Source organism: Micromys minutus (assembly GCF_963924665.1).
Source record: "Micromys minutus genome assembly, chromosome: 6".
Lineage (NCBI taxonomy): Eukaryota > Metazoa > Chordata > Mammalia > Rodentia > Muridae > Micromys > Micromys minutus.
In genome coordinates, this window is record NC_137975.1 from 27,124,726 (window position 1) to 27,141,038 (window position 16,313).

At 49.7% G+C, this 16,313-nt stretch overlaps 1 protein-coding gene across 1 annotated transcript in view; it reads left to right on the plus strand.

Annotated features, from left to right (window-relative positions):
* CACNA1S (calcium voltage-gated channel subunit alpha1 S) overlaps positions 1-16,313 on the plus strand; it is a 66,160-nt gene that overhangs the window by 32,891 nt on the left and 16,956 nt on the right. Inside the window, 15 exon segments of the mRNA XM_080917788.1 lie at positions 802-916; positions 1,766-1,859; positions 2,491-2,560; positions 4,730-4,862; positions 5,601-5,730; positions 6,239-6,298; positions 7,781-7,887; positions 8,370-8,457; positions 8,663-8,770; positions 10,812-10,864; positions 11,081-11,227; positions 11,838-12,039; positions 12,239-12,397; positions 14,247-14,357; positions 15,094-15,177. Of these exon segments, the coding sequence (XP_080773914.1) occupies positions 802-916; positions 1,766-1,859; positions 2,491-2,560; positions 4,730-4,862; positions 5,601-5,730; positions 6,239-6,298; positions 7,781-7,887; positions 8,370-8,457; positions 8,663-8,770; positions 10,812-10,864; positions 11,081-11,227; positions 11,838-12,039; positions 12,239-12,397; positions 14,247-14,357; positions 15,094-15,177 (1,661 nt within the window).

The following is a 16,313-nucleotide window of genomic DNA, read 5'->3' on the forward strand; positions in this document are numbered from 1 at the left end:
GGAAGGCCACAGAACTACATCTGTAAGCACAATCCAATGGAGGAAATTCTTTTTTTTTAATTTATTTATAAAATATTTATTTATTTATTTATTATATATAGGTACACTGTCACTGTCTTCAGACACACCAGAAGAGGGCATCAGATCCCATTACAGATGGTTGTGAGCCACCATGTGGTTGTTGGGATTTGAACTCAGGACCTCTGGAAGAGCAGTCAGTGCTCTTAACTACTGAGCCATCTCTCCAGTCCATGGAGGAAATTCCTAAATGAAAGTCCCCTAGTTTCAGCTGTGGCAGGTTGACATCTTAAGCTAACACAAAGCTATGCCCAGAAATAAATCTGAGTTTGGGGACCAGGAGATTACCCTAGGATAGGCCAAAAGTGAGACAGCTCAACGCAATGGGAGAGTCAAGAGGATGGGCAGAGAGATGCTGATGGTGTCCGAAAGGTCCTGGTGCTGGGCTGTGGAATCTGATACCATGAAGAGAGAGTGGGGATGAAGTCAGCATCCCTAGTTTCCCCTCACTCCCAGGGATTCCTGTTGGGAACCAGTGTCTGTTTTGGCAGAAAACAAATAAGTCTCAAAGGCATGGTTGATCTAGGTACCATTGTACTTTCTACGGGCAAGCTTCCCCAAGGGCTTGCCTATGTTTCTTGGCTTGTACTCTCCCGAGGGTTTTAACTCTAGCAAGAAACTGCCCCCTTAGGGATTCAGGCTTGGAAACACACATGCAGGCAAAACTCTTGCCCCAGAAACTGACTTCCACCAGTAGCTCATGACTCCTTAGCTGACCTGTAGACATCCTTCTCAATGTCTTCCTGGCTATCGCTGTGGACAACCTGGCAGAGGCCGAGAGTCTGACATCTGCCCAGAAGGCCAAGGCTGAGGAGAGAAAGCGCAGGAAGATGTCTAAGTGAGTGTTGCCCCTCTTGGTAAGAGATGGAGTGTTGGACCATGGCTATGGCCCCTAGGCTGTAGGCGATGTTCCTCCTTAAGCCAGGGGAGCCGGGGCCATGTTAGACCCGTTCCCATGGGCAGTCTTCTCCAAACAGGACCTGCTATTGAGTCACTGTTCCTCTTGGAGGTGGCCATTTATTTCTCAACTCTCCATCTGTGACTGGCCATGCTACTGTGTGGCTGGTGCCGCTAGGAGTAGACGTAGGATAGGTTTCCTAAATGGTATTTCTCAAATTCAAGCTGAAAATGAACAACCTGGGAGTCTCTGAGAAATGTAGAGTCCCTGCCAACTGGCCCAAACCAGCTGGGATAGAAGAAGGTTTGAATATTCTAGCCAGTCCCCAGGTAGCGCTAATGCTGTTTGGGTTTGGAGGATCACAGTTTAGGCAACTGAGTCTCAGTTTGGAGCCTGCTTCTTTGGATGCACATGCCTGCAGGAATGGGATGCCCAATTTTTGGAAGCAAGATGGAAAGAGTTAGAAATAGAAGGACCAGCAAAGTCCCCAGGTATTTCTAGGGTTGGAACTGTCTTACACAAGCTGTAATTCCATCCTGAATCCTACATAGAGCAGGTGCAAAGCGCACACTGACTATGGATGACCCCTGAGAGTCTAGCTTGAGTAGAGCATCATACCCTCTACCACAGGGAACAGGCTTGCCCAGGTCTACGGCTCTTCCCATCTGATGGCCAGAGCTGCATCTTCTTCCATAGATCCCTTGAGCCCTCGGTGTGAGAAGCTCCTGAGGGTGTTGTCAGGTCTTGTTGGCTAACCTCCCCTTGGATTTCCTTGGTTTTTCACTTTAGAGGGCTCCCAGACAAGTCAGAAGAGGAGAGGTCCACAATGACGAAGAAGCTGGAGCAGAAGTCCAAGGGTGAAGGCATCCCCACCACGGCCAAGGTGAGGACTAGCATGGGGAATGTCACAGGCTAGCTGGAGGGTCTCTGAGAGTCCCCTAACTTCTCAATGTCACTCGGGGAAAGAAAGTGGAGACAACATCACCTGGCTTCTGAAGGAGGGAGAGTCGACGTCTACGTCTCCTCTAGGGACTCAACCTGGGAGCCAGACTTCCTTAGAATCCTGTGCAGAGCAGGAAGGCACCCCACCTGCCCACCCCAGATACTCTACTAAGAGCCTGGCTTTCCACTCTTGCTAGCCCTGCCCTGCGTGTTTCAGCCTGGCCCTGCTCACCATTGTGGAGAATGAGGAGAGAGAGTTTGTGAGCCAGGAGAGTCCTAGGCTGCAGAGAAGCTTCACAGCGTAGCCTGAGGAGCTTCATTCTTTGTAGAGAGCTAAGGGAGCACACAGCGAGGACAGGCTAAGACTGGCAAAAGCCTTGGTTTTGCCCAGCACAAGTTTGGACAAGTATACCTTGCAGGACCTGGCTTCTTATTTGTAAGACATAATAATCCACTACTACCTGCCTCGGATTGTAGGGAACATTGAGAAAGTTGCACAACGGCTCCCCAGAGCATGCCACGTAAGTTCAAGCATCCGTCTTCCTCACCCCCATCACTGTTCCTTTCTACAGCTGAAAATTGATGAGTTTGAATCAAACGTCAATGAGGTGAAAGACCCCTACCCTTCGGCTGACTTCCCAGGTAAGGATCCCAAGCCTGGGCTGAAGCACCGTGTCGGTGAAGGATCCGTGTGCTGATGCTGAATTCTCTGTGTTGGTGTCTTTTGTGTGGACCTCTCCATGTGGAGCCCAGGACCCTGAAGACATTCGTTTTGCCTGGCAAAGAATTAACCTGCATGCAAGCTTGCCTCTCGCTGCCATATATACACAGCAACAACGCTATTCCACACATGCTTTTAATTTACTTGATTGAGTTCCAGCTATAGGCTGGAGTAGCGAACACTCAGTTTTCGAAGATCATGGGACTGCCAGACATATAACTCCTTCCTGCCTAGTAGGATATATCCAAAGAAAGATATTTTCGTTAATATAGTGATGGGGCCAATTGCTCCTCCCTATCCTATATCTCAGACAAAACCATGACTGCCAGACTGTCACTGAGTGAAAATCCACGAGGGCCGCATGGGAAGGAAGTCATAGAAAGCAGACCACCTGCACGCATCTCCTGAGTGCACGTGGCCGCTGACTGCTGTGTGAACCATACGTATCTGGGCCAGGGGCACCATGCATGGTGGATGCAGAGCCCAGCTGGGTTAGTACTACACAGCCTGTCAGCTCCCTCGCGGGTCCTTCTGAGCCTTTCACTTCTTACTGTGGAACCGGCTGGTTAGCTTCCGTGTCTCTGAGCTCCACTTGGACTTTCTGGGTTCTGGACGGCGGTATTTGGCACATGGCTGGCCTTCCACAAATCAAACAGGTGACCGCATGAAATGATTTTGCAAAGTGTTGGGAGGTGAGTGAGGCTGGAGACAACTCTTCAACCTACCTAGCAGGAATGAGCTCGGAGAACACTTCCTATGGACTGGTGTCCTCTAATGGCTGTCCTTTCCTGGTGCTCGCGGCTGGTGTGCAGATGGGAGCCTGCCAACTATGGGAAATCTGATGTGAGCTCAGGGAGAATGGGCCAGAGAGAAATGAGAGCAAAAGGTACAGAGTGTGTGCGCTGTAGAGAGGTCTCACCAAGGCCAGCAAATAGATTTATATCTAACCTCTTTCCAAAAATAATTCTGGTGGCTTATGACAAACCTTCTGCACCATCTGGGCTTAATGCACAGTCCTATAGTCCGGGTTCTCCTAGAGGCTGAGGCATGGGAACATAGGTCAGCGGCAGAGCGCTCGCCTAGTGTATGGGAGACCTCAGGTTCGATAGCCAGCACTGAGGGAAAAGGAAAGGAAAGAAAAGAAAAGAGAAATGTGTAGCAAACTAACAAAACAAACATAGGCAAAGGAATAAAGAATTAGGGGAGCCGCAAAAATATAAATGTTGGGCTGGAGAGATGGCTCAGCAGTAAAGAGCACTGGCTGCTCTTCCAGAGATCCTGAGTTCCATTTTCAGCAACCACATGGTGGCTCACAACCATCTGTAATGGGATCTGATGCTCTCTTCTGGTGTGTCTGAATATATTTATATATAATTAATTAATTAATTAATCAATCATTAAAATAAATATATATATAAATGATAAGAATGAACCCTCTCTGCTTGGACTACCTCTGCTCTCTGCTTCATCTCGGTGGTCACTTTCCTGGCCAAGCTCAAGAGATAATGGCAGCCAGGCAGTGGTGGCACATGCCTTTAATCCTAGTACTCAGGAGGCACAGGTAGTTGGATCTTTGTGAGTTCGAGGCCAGCCTGGTCGAGGAGAAGGGGAATAAGAATGGGTCTATTTTATGGACTCTAGAAATTCTTTAAAGATACTGTATTTTTGAATCCTAGTCCAGGAAGGAAGCTCAAACTCTGTTTTTCCAAAATCCTTTTCTCCTCGGTCAGTGTTAGGAATCAGGGAGGAAAATCTAAGACGGAATAATGCTCCACGAGGCAGTGGCAGAGCCAGGCCCAGAGACCATCTCTCTGTAGCAACTAACTACTGTTTAAGATGTTGTGAGTCTAGCCCTGAGACAGAACTCCTTAACCTTGCTCCTGGCCCTACTTGCAGAAGGTCTGGGGGGACTTTCGAGCTAGATTCTGCACTATGCACCAAAAGGTAAAGACCCCAGCTGCACCCTAATACCTGGTGTCCCAAATTAGCCTTTGCTTAGCAGCTTCGGAGGCTCCCAGGAGGACTCTGAACACAGAAGCCAAGGGCCTACAAAGTTTGGGGAAACCCCTTATTTCTTTCTCTCTGCACAGGGGACGATGAGGAAGATGAGCCAGAGATCCCAGTGAGCCCCCGACCACGCCCTCTGGCTGAGCTGCAGCTGAAGGAGAAAGCAGTGCCCATCCCAGAGGCTAGCTCCTTCTTCATCTTCAGCCCCACCAATAAGTAGGTAGTGCTTTGACAGCCAGAAGAGCTGTTGAGGCTCTCAAAGACAGTGACTTCCCTCCCTGAAGAGATCCACTCTGGATTCTCCCTGTCTTTGGCTCACAGTTCCTTCCTTTATGTTATAGTCTTGAGCAATGTCTAAAATGTTACCAGTGAATTGGGGTGAAGTATCACGACAGAGGGTTTGCCTAACACACACGAGGCATTGGATTCGATGTCTGGCACTTAACAGGATTATAATACCTCTGAAATGAATAAAATGGTAGTATCCATGTGAGGAAGAATACCTTTAGGTTTTATCAGATACTTACAGCTAAGAGGGACTGTGATTGCTAGTTCCCTTCTAAGGGCAGTTTTAGGCAGGGCCAGGAGAGGTCTGGGGAGAGCTGGAGTTGTTGATAGAATTATAATCTTCAGCTCTGGAATAAACAGATTTTGTGGAGTTTCTTCTGTCTCAGAGAAGAAGATCAACCTGCCCCAGTCTTGGCTGGGGACTCTTCATGGTGGTGGGTATTGGCGGAGAGGACAAGTGATAGAGATGTGACTAAAACTAAAGGAGCAAAATGGGGGCTGAGTCATGCGTGTCCAGTCAGGGGATCACACAGCTGCAAGGTTACACTCACTCCCAGACGGTTGGGGGACAGCAAGTGGGTTCAGGGCCCCGCTACAGGACAGAAGTTAGAGAGGCCCGAACTTCCTACAACTCTCAGCTTCCATCCTCCCAACCCATCCCACCAGGATCCGTGTCCTATGTCACCGCATTGTCAACGCCACCTGGTTCACCAACTTTATCCTGCTCTTCATCCTGCTCAGCAGTGCAGCCCTGGCCGCTGAGGACCCCATCCGGGCAGACTCCATGAGGAATCAGGTGACAGCAGTCCCCTCAGCTGCTTCAGCACCTACCCCACTCTGGGTCTCAAGTTCAGTTATACCCCCTATGTGCTCTCCGACATCAGAGTTTCCGTTTCTGGAGAGCAGGGAACTCCTGCTGCAGTTTCAGAATAGCACTACCATAGCAGAAGCAAGATAGGCCGATTTGCCTGGCTGACCTGCACAGTGATGGTGTCTGCAATTATGGTGGTGGTGACAATGGTGATAATGATGGTGTTAACGATGGTGATATTAGTGGTGGTAGGGATTGTCATGGCAATGGTAGTGACAGTGGTGATTATAGCGATGATGGTGGTAGCAGGTGGTGTTGATAATGATGGTAATATTGATGTGATGAGGTAGTGATGTTAACAGTAGTGGTGGTAGTGATGATGGTGGTGGTTGTCATGGTAATTGATGGTGACAATGGTGGTGATGACAGCTGTGGTGACACCATTACTTTGCCAATTCTCTCACTGGTTGCCTCTACCTTGTCCCATCTCCAGATCCTTGAGTATTTTGATTATGTGTTCACTGCTGTTTTCACTGTGGAGATTGTCCTTAAGGTGAGTGAGGGCTACAGGACTCACATCTCTGAGGGTAAAGCTTCTCTGCACAGAGTGGCTCCAATTTCCACACAAGAATTCACTTGGGGGCACTGTGAAGGAATGGGGGAGAAAAAGATAGAGATGAATAATGGTAGGAAAGACTCACCAAATCCAGGAGACTACACAGGTCTTCCGCTTCTAGGCAAAGGAGATCCGGGCAAGGGAGCAGGTGACTGGGTGGAAGGCTAGAAATATGGCCCACTTGTGGCTGCCACCTCAAAGAAGAGCATGGGTCTTCTGCATGGAAGACACAATTAACCTAAATGTGGGCCTGGGGGTTGCGATTTACCCCTACACCTTTACCCCATGAACCTGACAAGTTCTTGTTCTCAAAGAAATAACCAGTGGGGAGTGTTCTAGGGAGTTCAGGAGCCTAGTATAGCCTTTGCTGCAGCAGCTATGGTTTGTAAGCATCTTGGTCTCATGTTATGAAGTCTAGCTGTTTGAGAAGTAAGATAGAGGTCTGGAAATGCCCTCTAACTTCAGGACGGAGTTCTCAAGGCCAGACCTTGCTCTGCCACATAATGGGCAAATGGTTTTACAAATCAGGATTTCCAAGCATTTGAAAATTTGTTAAAAGTTTAATCTCACATGGGCTGGGAATGTGGGTCCATTAATAGAGTGCTTGCCTAATATGCCTAAAGAGCCGACCTGGCTTCTGTACACTGCATAAAAGCAGACCTGGTGGTATATGCCTGTAATCTGTTCAGCTGAAAGGCAGGACGATCAGAAGTTTAAGTTCATCTTGACCTACATAGTAAATAAAAGGAATCCCGGGTTATTAACTAAGAAAACACGGTTTTCTTATCTAAAGAAAGGATCACTGCCCTACTCTGGCTGTTCCTGAGGTGGGTATACTGGGCTCAGGCTATCAAAACAGCAGGCTCTGAGGAGGGGTTGGGGGTAGAGGCTCTACCTCTGACTGGAACCCAGAATCGCATGCCTTTATCTCTTCCAATAGAAGAGGAGAAGGGTGACTGCATATAAGGACCAAGGCAGAGCAGAGGGAAGAATGTTCCCTTTTCAAAGCTTCAGCCATTGACAGTGGAGCAGAGGGAGAAGGCGGCTGCCCTGAGTTCAAGGATTTCAGAAGTGGAGTGTTGTTAGCATTAGGCCTTTAAATAAAGCTACCCCCAGCAAGGCAGTGGATATGAAAAACTTCTAGCCTGCCCCTCAGCACATGAAAAGCATCTGGACAAAAGGATGACTCTGAGGGCAGAGACTGGCACAGGTACTCCTGGAGTCCTGGAGTGCCCAGGGCTTGTCTGAAGTCAAGAACAGAGGGAGCACCCTTGAGCCTGAGAACAGAGGGAGCACCCCTAAGCCTAGGGAGTTGAGTAACATGACGTTCCCCTAGCAGACTGAGATAAGGAGCTCTCCTTGAGGAGGGGCAAGTCTGCTCCTCCAGCTGCTTGCTCTAGATGTTGCCTCTCTCCCTAGATGACCACCTATGGAGCCTTCCTGCACAAAGGCTCCTTCTGCCGCAACTACTTCAACATCCTGGACCTGCTGGTGGTGGCTGTGTCTCTCATCTCCATGGGCCTGGAGTAAGCAGTGACAGGGCCCAGGTCCTGTGCATAGGTTCTCTGTGCCTGTACCTTAGATCAGGAGTCCTGGCTCTGTGGGTGGCTGGGCTCCTGCTGAAACATGACGGTGGCCAAAGGCTGTGGTTAGGAGCATGTTTGGGTGGTCCCCAGCTGGGCTAAAGTGGCAATACTAAAATGTGCAGAGGCTTATCTTGGAGACCAGGAGGGGAAGCAAAGAGGAGAAGACAGCCAGGCCCCTGGAGTGGAGCGTGGAGGCCCAGCTGCAGGTCATCTCTAGTCTGATGGAAAAGGCAGAGTCTGTGTCCACCGAGAAGAATTAAGCCAATGAGACCATTGCAATGATTAGGGATCAGCTTGACCCATGGCCAGGGGAGGGAGGGGCACATGTAGAAAGCTCCAGGTAGGAGCTGACAAAGCCCCTGGCTGCAACCCTCTGGCTGGAACATACCACACTAGGCCTCACAGCAACTTGTTTCCTGCAGGTCTAGCGCCATCTCTGTGGTGAAAATCTTGAGAGTTCTGAGGGTGCTGCGACCACTCCGGGCCATCAACAGAGCCAAAGGGTTGAAGGTGAGAGAGGGGCCCCAATATGGGAGAGACTGGCAGTCCTGACTCCAGGTCCTCAATTTAGGTGCTTGTGAAAACGAGGCAGGCCAGCCAGCTTTCCCCAGGGGGCCTAGCTCTACTAGCAGGCAGAGTCTTGAATTCCCTGGGCAGGATGGTGGGATGCAGTGTGGCGAGCTCAGCACCCACCACACTCTCCCTACCTCTCCAGCACGTTGTGCAGTGTGTGTTTGTTGCCATCCGCACCATCGGGAACATTGTGCTGGTCACCACACTCCTGCAGTTCATGTTCGCGTGCATCGGAGTGCAGCTTTTCAAGGTGAGGCTCTGCCTGGCCAGCATCCCTTCCCTCCCCACCAGGGTCGGCTCAAAGGCCATTGACAAAAGCTGGTCACTTCTTCTTAAGCAAGAGAGCCCCAGACTGTGAGAGTAACTGACCCTGAATCTATGGTTTCAAAACGAGAAAACCCATATCCTGTTTGCTAGGTGATGCCTGTTGCTAGCCTCTGGTTCTCGGGCCAGTTTCACCATTGTGCCTACTCTTTACCTAGAGACCCTGTAGTTGGATTTTCTCTCACCAGCTTGCCAACCTCCACCTACTCTGTCAGGTCTGCCCACAGCATCCCTAGCCCAGCTACCTTCTTTGCACTCTGCAATCCAAGGTCCTGGCTGGGATGGCTGGCATCATCCTTGCCACGTAGGCACCTCTGCAGAAGCAGTCTTCACTGAGAACTCACAGTTGACTTGTCCTACTGATACCTCCCTGGGAGAACACAACTCTTCAGTCTCTCTAGGAACTTCCTCCCACAGAATGGAACTCCCGGATGCCCCTGTCTCTTATGTCTTCTGTAAGACACTGACATTGGCACTAGAGTGACATAATCTCAGGCAGCTTTGGACACACATTGGTATCATCACACTACCATCCATTCAACCAACACGTAGGACTCACTTTCTCTGTAGATGGACCAGGGCCTTGGCTAAAGCCAAGGGGCTCAAAGGCTCAAAGGCAAATCCGTGATCCCTCATGAGGACATGGTATAGGTTTTGAGGAAAGTGTTCAGTATCCGTATTCTCAAGGTCCCGCAGCGGGAAGGGGGACTGTTGGCCACTGCCGTGGAGTAGCCAAAACACTTACCACATTTGAACATCCTACCAGCCAAGTGGACCCAGCAAAAGAATGCCCACCATTCCCACCATCTTCTCTGTCAGGCCTGCAACCCTAGAGTCCCTAAGGGAACTGTCTGTGTATTACTTATCTCCTTCCCAAACACCAGATCTAGGGCCTGGCATGCATGGAGCCCATTAATGCAAGCCCTAAAGCAACCAATGAGGATCCTCCTTTCCTTTGACTTCCATGTTCTCTCTGTGCAAGAGCAACATACCACATCTGTGCTCTAGTTTCAGCCAAAGCCCTCGGGCTCTACCCATCTGACAGCTACAAGCACTTGTGGTATGATTGGCCTTTCCTATCACGCCCTACTCATCAAGTGTGTCACATACAATCCACACGGCACTGCTTCTGTGTACCTGGGAGCTGGTTTTCAGTACCTAGAACCCTGGCCGCACCACCTACACCTAATCTCTACTTCTCCTCCATGGTCTTGACCCTCATCTCCACCTTCTGCTCTGGCAACCTTAGAGGAGGAGCACCCTGAAGAAATGACAGAGTCCTGGGAGGCAGGGAAGCTGGGCCCCTTGACTGAGGCATTTCCCTCTCTGGGCCTTCCAAGGAGCTAGACCAGAATTCACACATTTCAAACCTCACTTAGTCTTAGGGTGACCCCGCATCCAACTCTTTGTCAGACAAAACCTTCTGCAGGTCTTCAGTATGTGAAAAAGACAAAAGGAAATCGTGCTCTTGACGAAGCTGAGTCAGTTTAGGCTTTGTCTGGGATGTGCTGGGACCCCTATCTAACTCTGAGGACAAATTTAATTCTCAGAGCCCCTACTGGGAGGATCCATCTGTATAGCTCTTGTTTCCTTAGCGGCCTTGGGCTTCCCAGGGGCAGGAGAAAAACAGTGAGGGAGGGGCAAGCCTTGCCTTTTGTAAACCAGGGGCTGCCATGGGAGGAGCCTCAGTGGCCACAGGGTCAAAGGAGCTGGGCTGTATGTACTCGGGTCCAGCCTTGGCAACTCCACAAATGCCCATCTAAGGCAGTAGCCAGGCTGGGTGGAGGGCAGTTGGGAAGAATGGATAACGGTGGCCTTGTCTTCGGGGTATGTAAGAGAGGAGAGGTCTCTTCCCTCCAGACAGACAGCCTGCCCTTCTTCTTCCAACCAAATACCCACATAGCCCCTTTTCCCTATCCTATTTTTGTGACCATGTTTCCTCGCCTTCTTTGCCGTCCTGGATGCAGGGGAAATTCTACAGTTGCAATGACTTATCCAAGATGACTGAAGAGGAGTGCAGGTACCCCAGGCTTTGCCAGTCAAAGGATGTGGGAGGCTCCCATGAGAAGCAGAGTGACCTTCAGGATGGAAAGCCTTCCACAGCTGTGGGGAGGGAATGCCTAACACCACCCTTCATGTCTGTCCTGTGCCACACTCACTATCCAGAGCAGGGGCATGTGGGTGGAGTTGAGTTATCCCAGTCACACAGTGGAGTGACTGGGCCTCTCTGTGTCAGGGGCTACTACTACATATACAAGGATGGAGACCCCACGCAGATAGAGCTGCGTCCCCGCCAGTGGATACACAATGACTTCCACTTCGACAATGTCCTCTCCGCGATGATGTCACTCTTCACGGTCTCCACCTTCGAGGGTTGGCCTCAGTGAGTAAGGTCCAGCATGGGCACAGTTAAGGTGGCGCCAAGAAACCAGCAGGCCCCAGTGCCTTTGACAGCGCTCAACAAATGACTCACACCTCTCCTAAGTGAGCCCAGCCAAAGGACTCTGACAAAGTGTGCCCAGTCTCTCCTCCCACAAATGCATGTCTTCCTTTACATCCCTCTCACTGCTCCCACTTCCAGTTAGCCCTCCCACAATCCCTCTCCCCATCCCTCATCCCCTTCTTCTCTAAGGGGGTGAGCTCCCCTAGGAATCCCCCAACCCTGGCACATCAAGTTTCTGCAGGGCTTAAACCCATCCTTTCCACTGAGGCCAGACAAGGCAGCCTAGCTAGAAGAACGTATCCCATAGACAGGCAACAGCTTTTGGGACAGCCCCTGCTCCAGTTGTTCAGGACCCACATGAAGACCAAACCTCACATCTGCTACACATGCTCAGGGAGGCACAGTGGAGTCTTAGTGGTTGACTGGGGTAGATGAGATGCCCCTTGGAAAGGCAGGAGCACGGCTGGGTGGGCTCTAACCGTCCCTAGACTAGTTCTGCCTTCTCTCCCCTTGCTTGGCTGTTTATCCTCTCCTATCTGCCCATCCCAAGGCTATTGTACAAGGCCATAGATTCAAACGAGGAGGACACAGGCCCCATCTACAACAACCGAGTGGAGATGGCCATCTTCTTTATCATCTACATCATCCTCATCGCCTTCTTTATGATGAACATCTTTGTGGGGTTTGTCATCGTCACCTTCCAGGAGCAGGGAGAGACTGAGTATAAGAACTGTGAACTGGACAAGAACCAGGTACTGAGCCACCTGCCAAAGATGGGAAACAGAGCCCCACAGGCCTGTGAAGAGAACCTCCATTGAGGTCCAGGCCTATTCTATATACCCCATTCATCTCCAACCCGAAGCAGTTCACATCTGTACTGAACTATCCTGTTTTTCATTTTTTTGTTGTTGTTGTTTTATTTGTGTGTGTGTGTGTGTATGTGTGTCCTAGCGACAATGTGTACAGTATGCCCTGAAGGCCCGCCCACTGAGGTGTTACATCCCCAAAAACCCATACCAGTATCAGGTGTGGTACATCGTCACTTCCTCCTACTTCGAATACCTGATGTTTGCTCTCATCATGCTCAATACTATCTGCCTAGGCATGCAGGTAAGGAAACACGGGACTGGCCATAGTAAGACCTAGGGCCTGGGCAGGGCAGAGACATAGAGAAGTCCCCAGTTCATCCCGGTAGGTATCTCAAGAGCAACTGCTGCATGCCAGCCACAGGACACAGGAGTGAACTAATCCCAGCCCAGTCCCTTATGGCTTCTTTGTTAAGGAGATAATTCAAACCTCCAGAGAGTTGGGATTGCAGTTCTCCAAACAGGAGATAGCTGCTGCAGGAGAGGAAGACGTGCAGGAAGCAGAGTACATGTTCTGTTTCCCCTTCACTGTTGAAACCTGGATAGCTGGGTTGTCCCTCTTAGGAGAGGAGCAACCTCCCATAGATCATATCACAGCTAGTAGGTAGCATGCTTTAATTAAACATCTGCTCCCTTAAACCCTATATCATATAATGTCACAGCTAGGTGCCCTGCTCCTGGGAGCTCGAGACACACTCAATATGCATTAGTTGAAACATTTAAGAAAAGAGTGGTTTATTTTGCCTCATGATTGGAGGGGATACAATACAGTCTGACACGGTGAGGAAAGGCACAATGGCGGGCTGCTACGTGGGCATGGGAACCTGTGTCAGTGCTTCCATCTCAGCAGGACAGGAAGCAGAGACGAGGTAAGAAGCAACGCTTAGCTATAAGCCTCAAGGTCTACCCCAGTGACCTACTTTTTCTCAAACCACAGCCTGGGGACCAAGGGTTCAAATCATGAGCCTATGGGTGATAATTCTCATCCAAATGATAGCACAGTGAGAAAACTACACCCTGTAGGTTGGTGAACTCATGGGAGGAGTCTCACTGAACCACAGATACTGGTCATGTAGAATATAAGCAATGATTTCTTTGGGACTGAGTCAGGCAACAGACATGGCCCAATTGCTGAGGGCTAAGGCAGTTAGTAGGCCTTTTTCACCTACATGGGAAGGTTCTGTAGAAGACAGTTGGGATTTTACCAACAAAAAGAATGAGAGGCCTAGGTGATCCATAGTGGTGGTCACAAAAGCCCAGGCTGTTGCCTGAAGGGTCTCTCCATCCTACTACTGCATGTCTTAGGGTTTTATTGATGTGAAAAGACACCATGACCAAGGCAACTCTTATGAAAAACATTTAATTGGGACTGGCTTACAGTTTCAGAGGTCTAGTCTATTATCATTATGGCAGGAAGCAGGGCAGCATGCAGGCAGACGTAGGGCTGGAGAAACTGAGAGTTCTGCATCCTGATCCAAAGGCAGCAGGAGACTGGAATTCCACGTTGGGTGGAGCTTGAGCATAGGACCTCAAAGCCCACCCCTACAAGTGACATTTCCTCCAACAAGGTTACACCTAATCCAACAAGGTCACACCTCCTTCAACAAGGCAATACCTCTTAACAGCAGCACTAACTGGGCCAAGCATATTCAAACCACTACACTGGGGCAGGTAGTGTATAGAAAATTTAGCTAGCTTTGTTTCCCACCAAACAGATGCCAACCCTAGAACCCCAGGGTCTTCTCCTTAATCCTGTTCCATAATGACTATGCCAAATCCTGCCTAGGAGACTCAGTTTTGATTATTCAGGGCCAATATACAAATAATATTTGTAGCCCTGGGCCATTATTGGTCAGACCTGTGGTTGTTGAACCGCCATGCTCCCCTCTTCCACTACCTGTTATGGATGGAACAGGTATGAAAAATATCCTTGAGTCTGGTAGAAGTCAAGAGATCACTAATCTAGCTTGCTGAGATAAAACATGGGCCCAAGGACAGTAGGAGCTGGCCCACAGAAAGGATGGATCGGGATTGTGATCTGTAGCTGGTAAACTTCTCCCTACCCGCCTACCTCACCCATGTTGCCTCTTCAGCATTACAATCAGTCGGAACAGATGAACCACATATCAGACATCCTCAACGTGGCTTTCACCATCATCTTCACCCTGGAGATGGTCCTCAAGCTCATAGCTTTCAAGCCCAGGGTAAGTGACTGGGCCATGGGGACAGAGAAACAGCAGTGCCCTCCCTCTACCCGAGGCCCTTCCATCTTTTGCTCTCAGGTTGCTTCCCGTCAGATGCAGGCCTAGCGAGAATTCCAGAAGCCAGAATGGAGCCTAGCATCCAGATGTTTGACACTGTGTCTATGAAGCTGCTCACATCCCACGCTTCCCTTTCTGGAGTGCAGGCCTCACACTAGGAGAGGATCTTGTTTCATGTCGTAGGCTCTCAAATCTAGTCCCACAGTTCCATCTTAGTACAACCGAGTCCTGTTCTGTTGAGCTCTGGGCAGACGTTTTAAATGGAACTCTGGGGGTAAAAGCCCTAGACTAAGCTCCCAGCGAACCTCTTACTGTGGATGCTGCAGAACAGCACTTCTCAACCTGTGGGTCTCGACCCCTTTGGGGTCGGGGGGGTCACAAATCAGATTTTTTTGACATTACAATTTATAACAGCAGTAAAGTCACAGATATGAAATAGAAACAAAATAATCTTATGATAAGGGCGTCACCACAGCATAAGGAACTCTATTATAGGTTGCATTGTTAGAAAGGTTGAGGCCACAGGTCAGAGGATGAGAATTAAAACCAGAAAGATGAGGATTGGGATGCTGGAACCCTTGATGGGTGCCCCCATCCCCGCTGGTTGTTACAGCTGTTTTCGTCCACAGTTAAACCTTGTTTTTTGTTGTTGTTGTTTTTTCCTGATCTCCCTTCCCAGGGCTATTTTGGAGATCCCTGGAATGTGTTTGACTTCCTCATCGTCATCGGCAGCATCATTGATGTCATCCTGAGTGAGATCGATGTGAGTACGATGGGCAGAGCCCCCACTGGGGCAGGGCTCTTGTTCATGCTGTATTTGTTTATGGAGCACCCATGGCGAGTACATGGTACCCCGGGGTTAGAACAGGACAAGCCTTCTGACATCCTTTAGAGCAGAATGATGCCTGCCTGGGGTGCCAGGCTCATATCAGTGTGCCAATCAATACAGCAGAAATCAAGAGCGAGAGTTGTAAGCAGAGGTCACCAGTGGCTAAGTCGGGGAAGATGTACGAGGTGGCAGTGGAGAGGGAGGGGAGCAAGTTTAAGGGAGGGAACCTTCTGGATATGTGTGGGGGAGAATGTGCAGACGACAGGCACGCTGAGGTGTCTCAGGAGGTCCATATGGACAGGCAGAAGAGGGAAGGGATCCGAGCCTGGCTGGGGAGGGTGTGAACTTCATGAGCCCGCTCAGTAGTAAAAAGTCACCAAAGATTTTGAACAAGTCGGGGAAGGGGTAGGTCTCTACTTTTGAGATGTTAATATAACGACTGAAAAGGTAGATCTTCTCTGGGGATTTAGCCATTTGCACTTATTAAGCACCTACTAAATACCAGCAGGTTCCTTGTAAGGCTCTGAGTGCTCAAGGCAGAATGGGAACAAATTGTAGGGGCAGCAGACAATAAATATTGCTGTTAGGCTCTGTGAAGATCAGGAGGGTAGAGGTGACATGGAAGGGAACGAGAAAGTGCTATCAAGAGCACAATGGAATAAAGCAGGGGTAAGCCATGCAGCTATGGGAGACACCGCTGTAGAGCAAAGCGGGAGTGTGCAAAGGCCGGTGAGAGGAGCGTGTCTGCTGCATGCTTAGAAAAGCAGGAGGCCCTTGCTGCTGAGGCAGGAAACAAAGATAAAGACAAACACTGGACACTGTGGCCAGATCTTCTTGAAGGCCATAGTTACACATTGGATTCTGTTCTGAGATAGTGAAGAACCCTTTGGAAGGTGGAAACACTGTCTGACATTAGTTCTGATGGGATCACTGGGGAACCCTGTTTAACGAGCACTGGGAGGGACCAGGGCTGACCCAGGGACAGCAGCCAGAAAACACTTGTAGTGATCCATATGGCAGAACGGAGATTTGGTTGTAGGGATGGTGAGAGGCAGTCACCTGGCACGTGT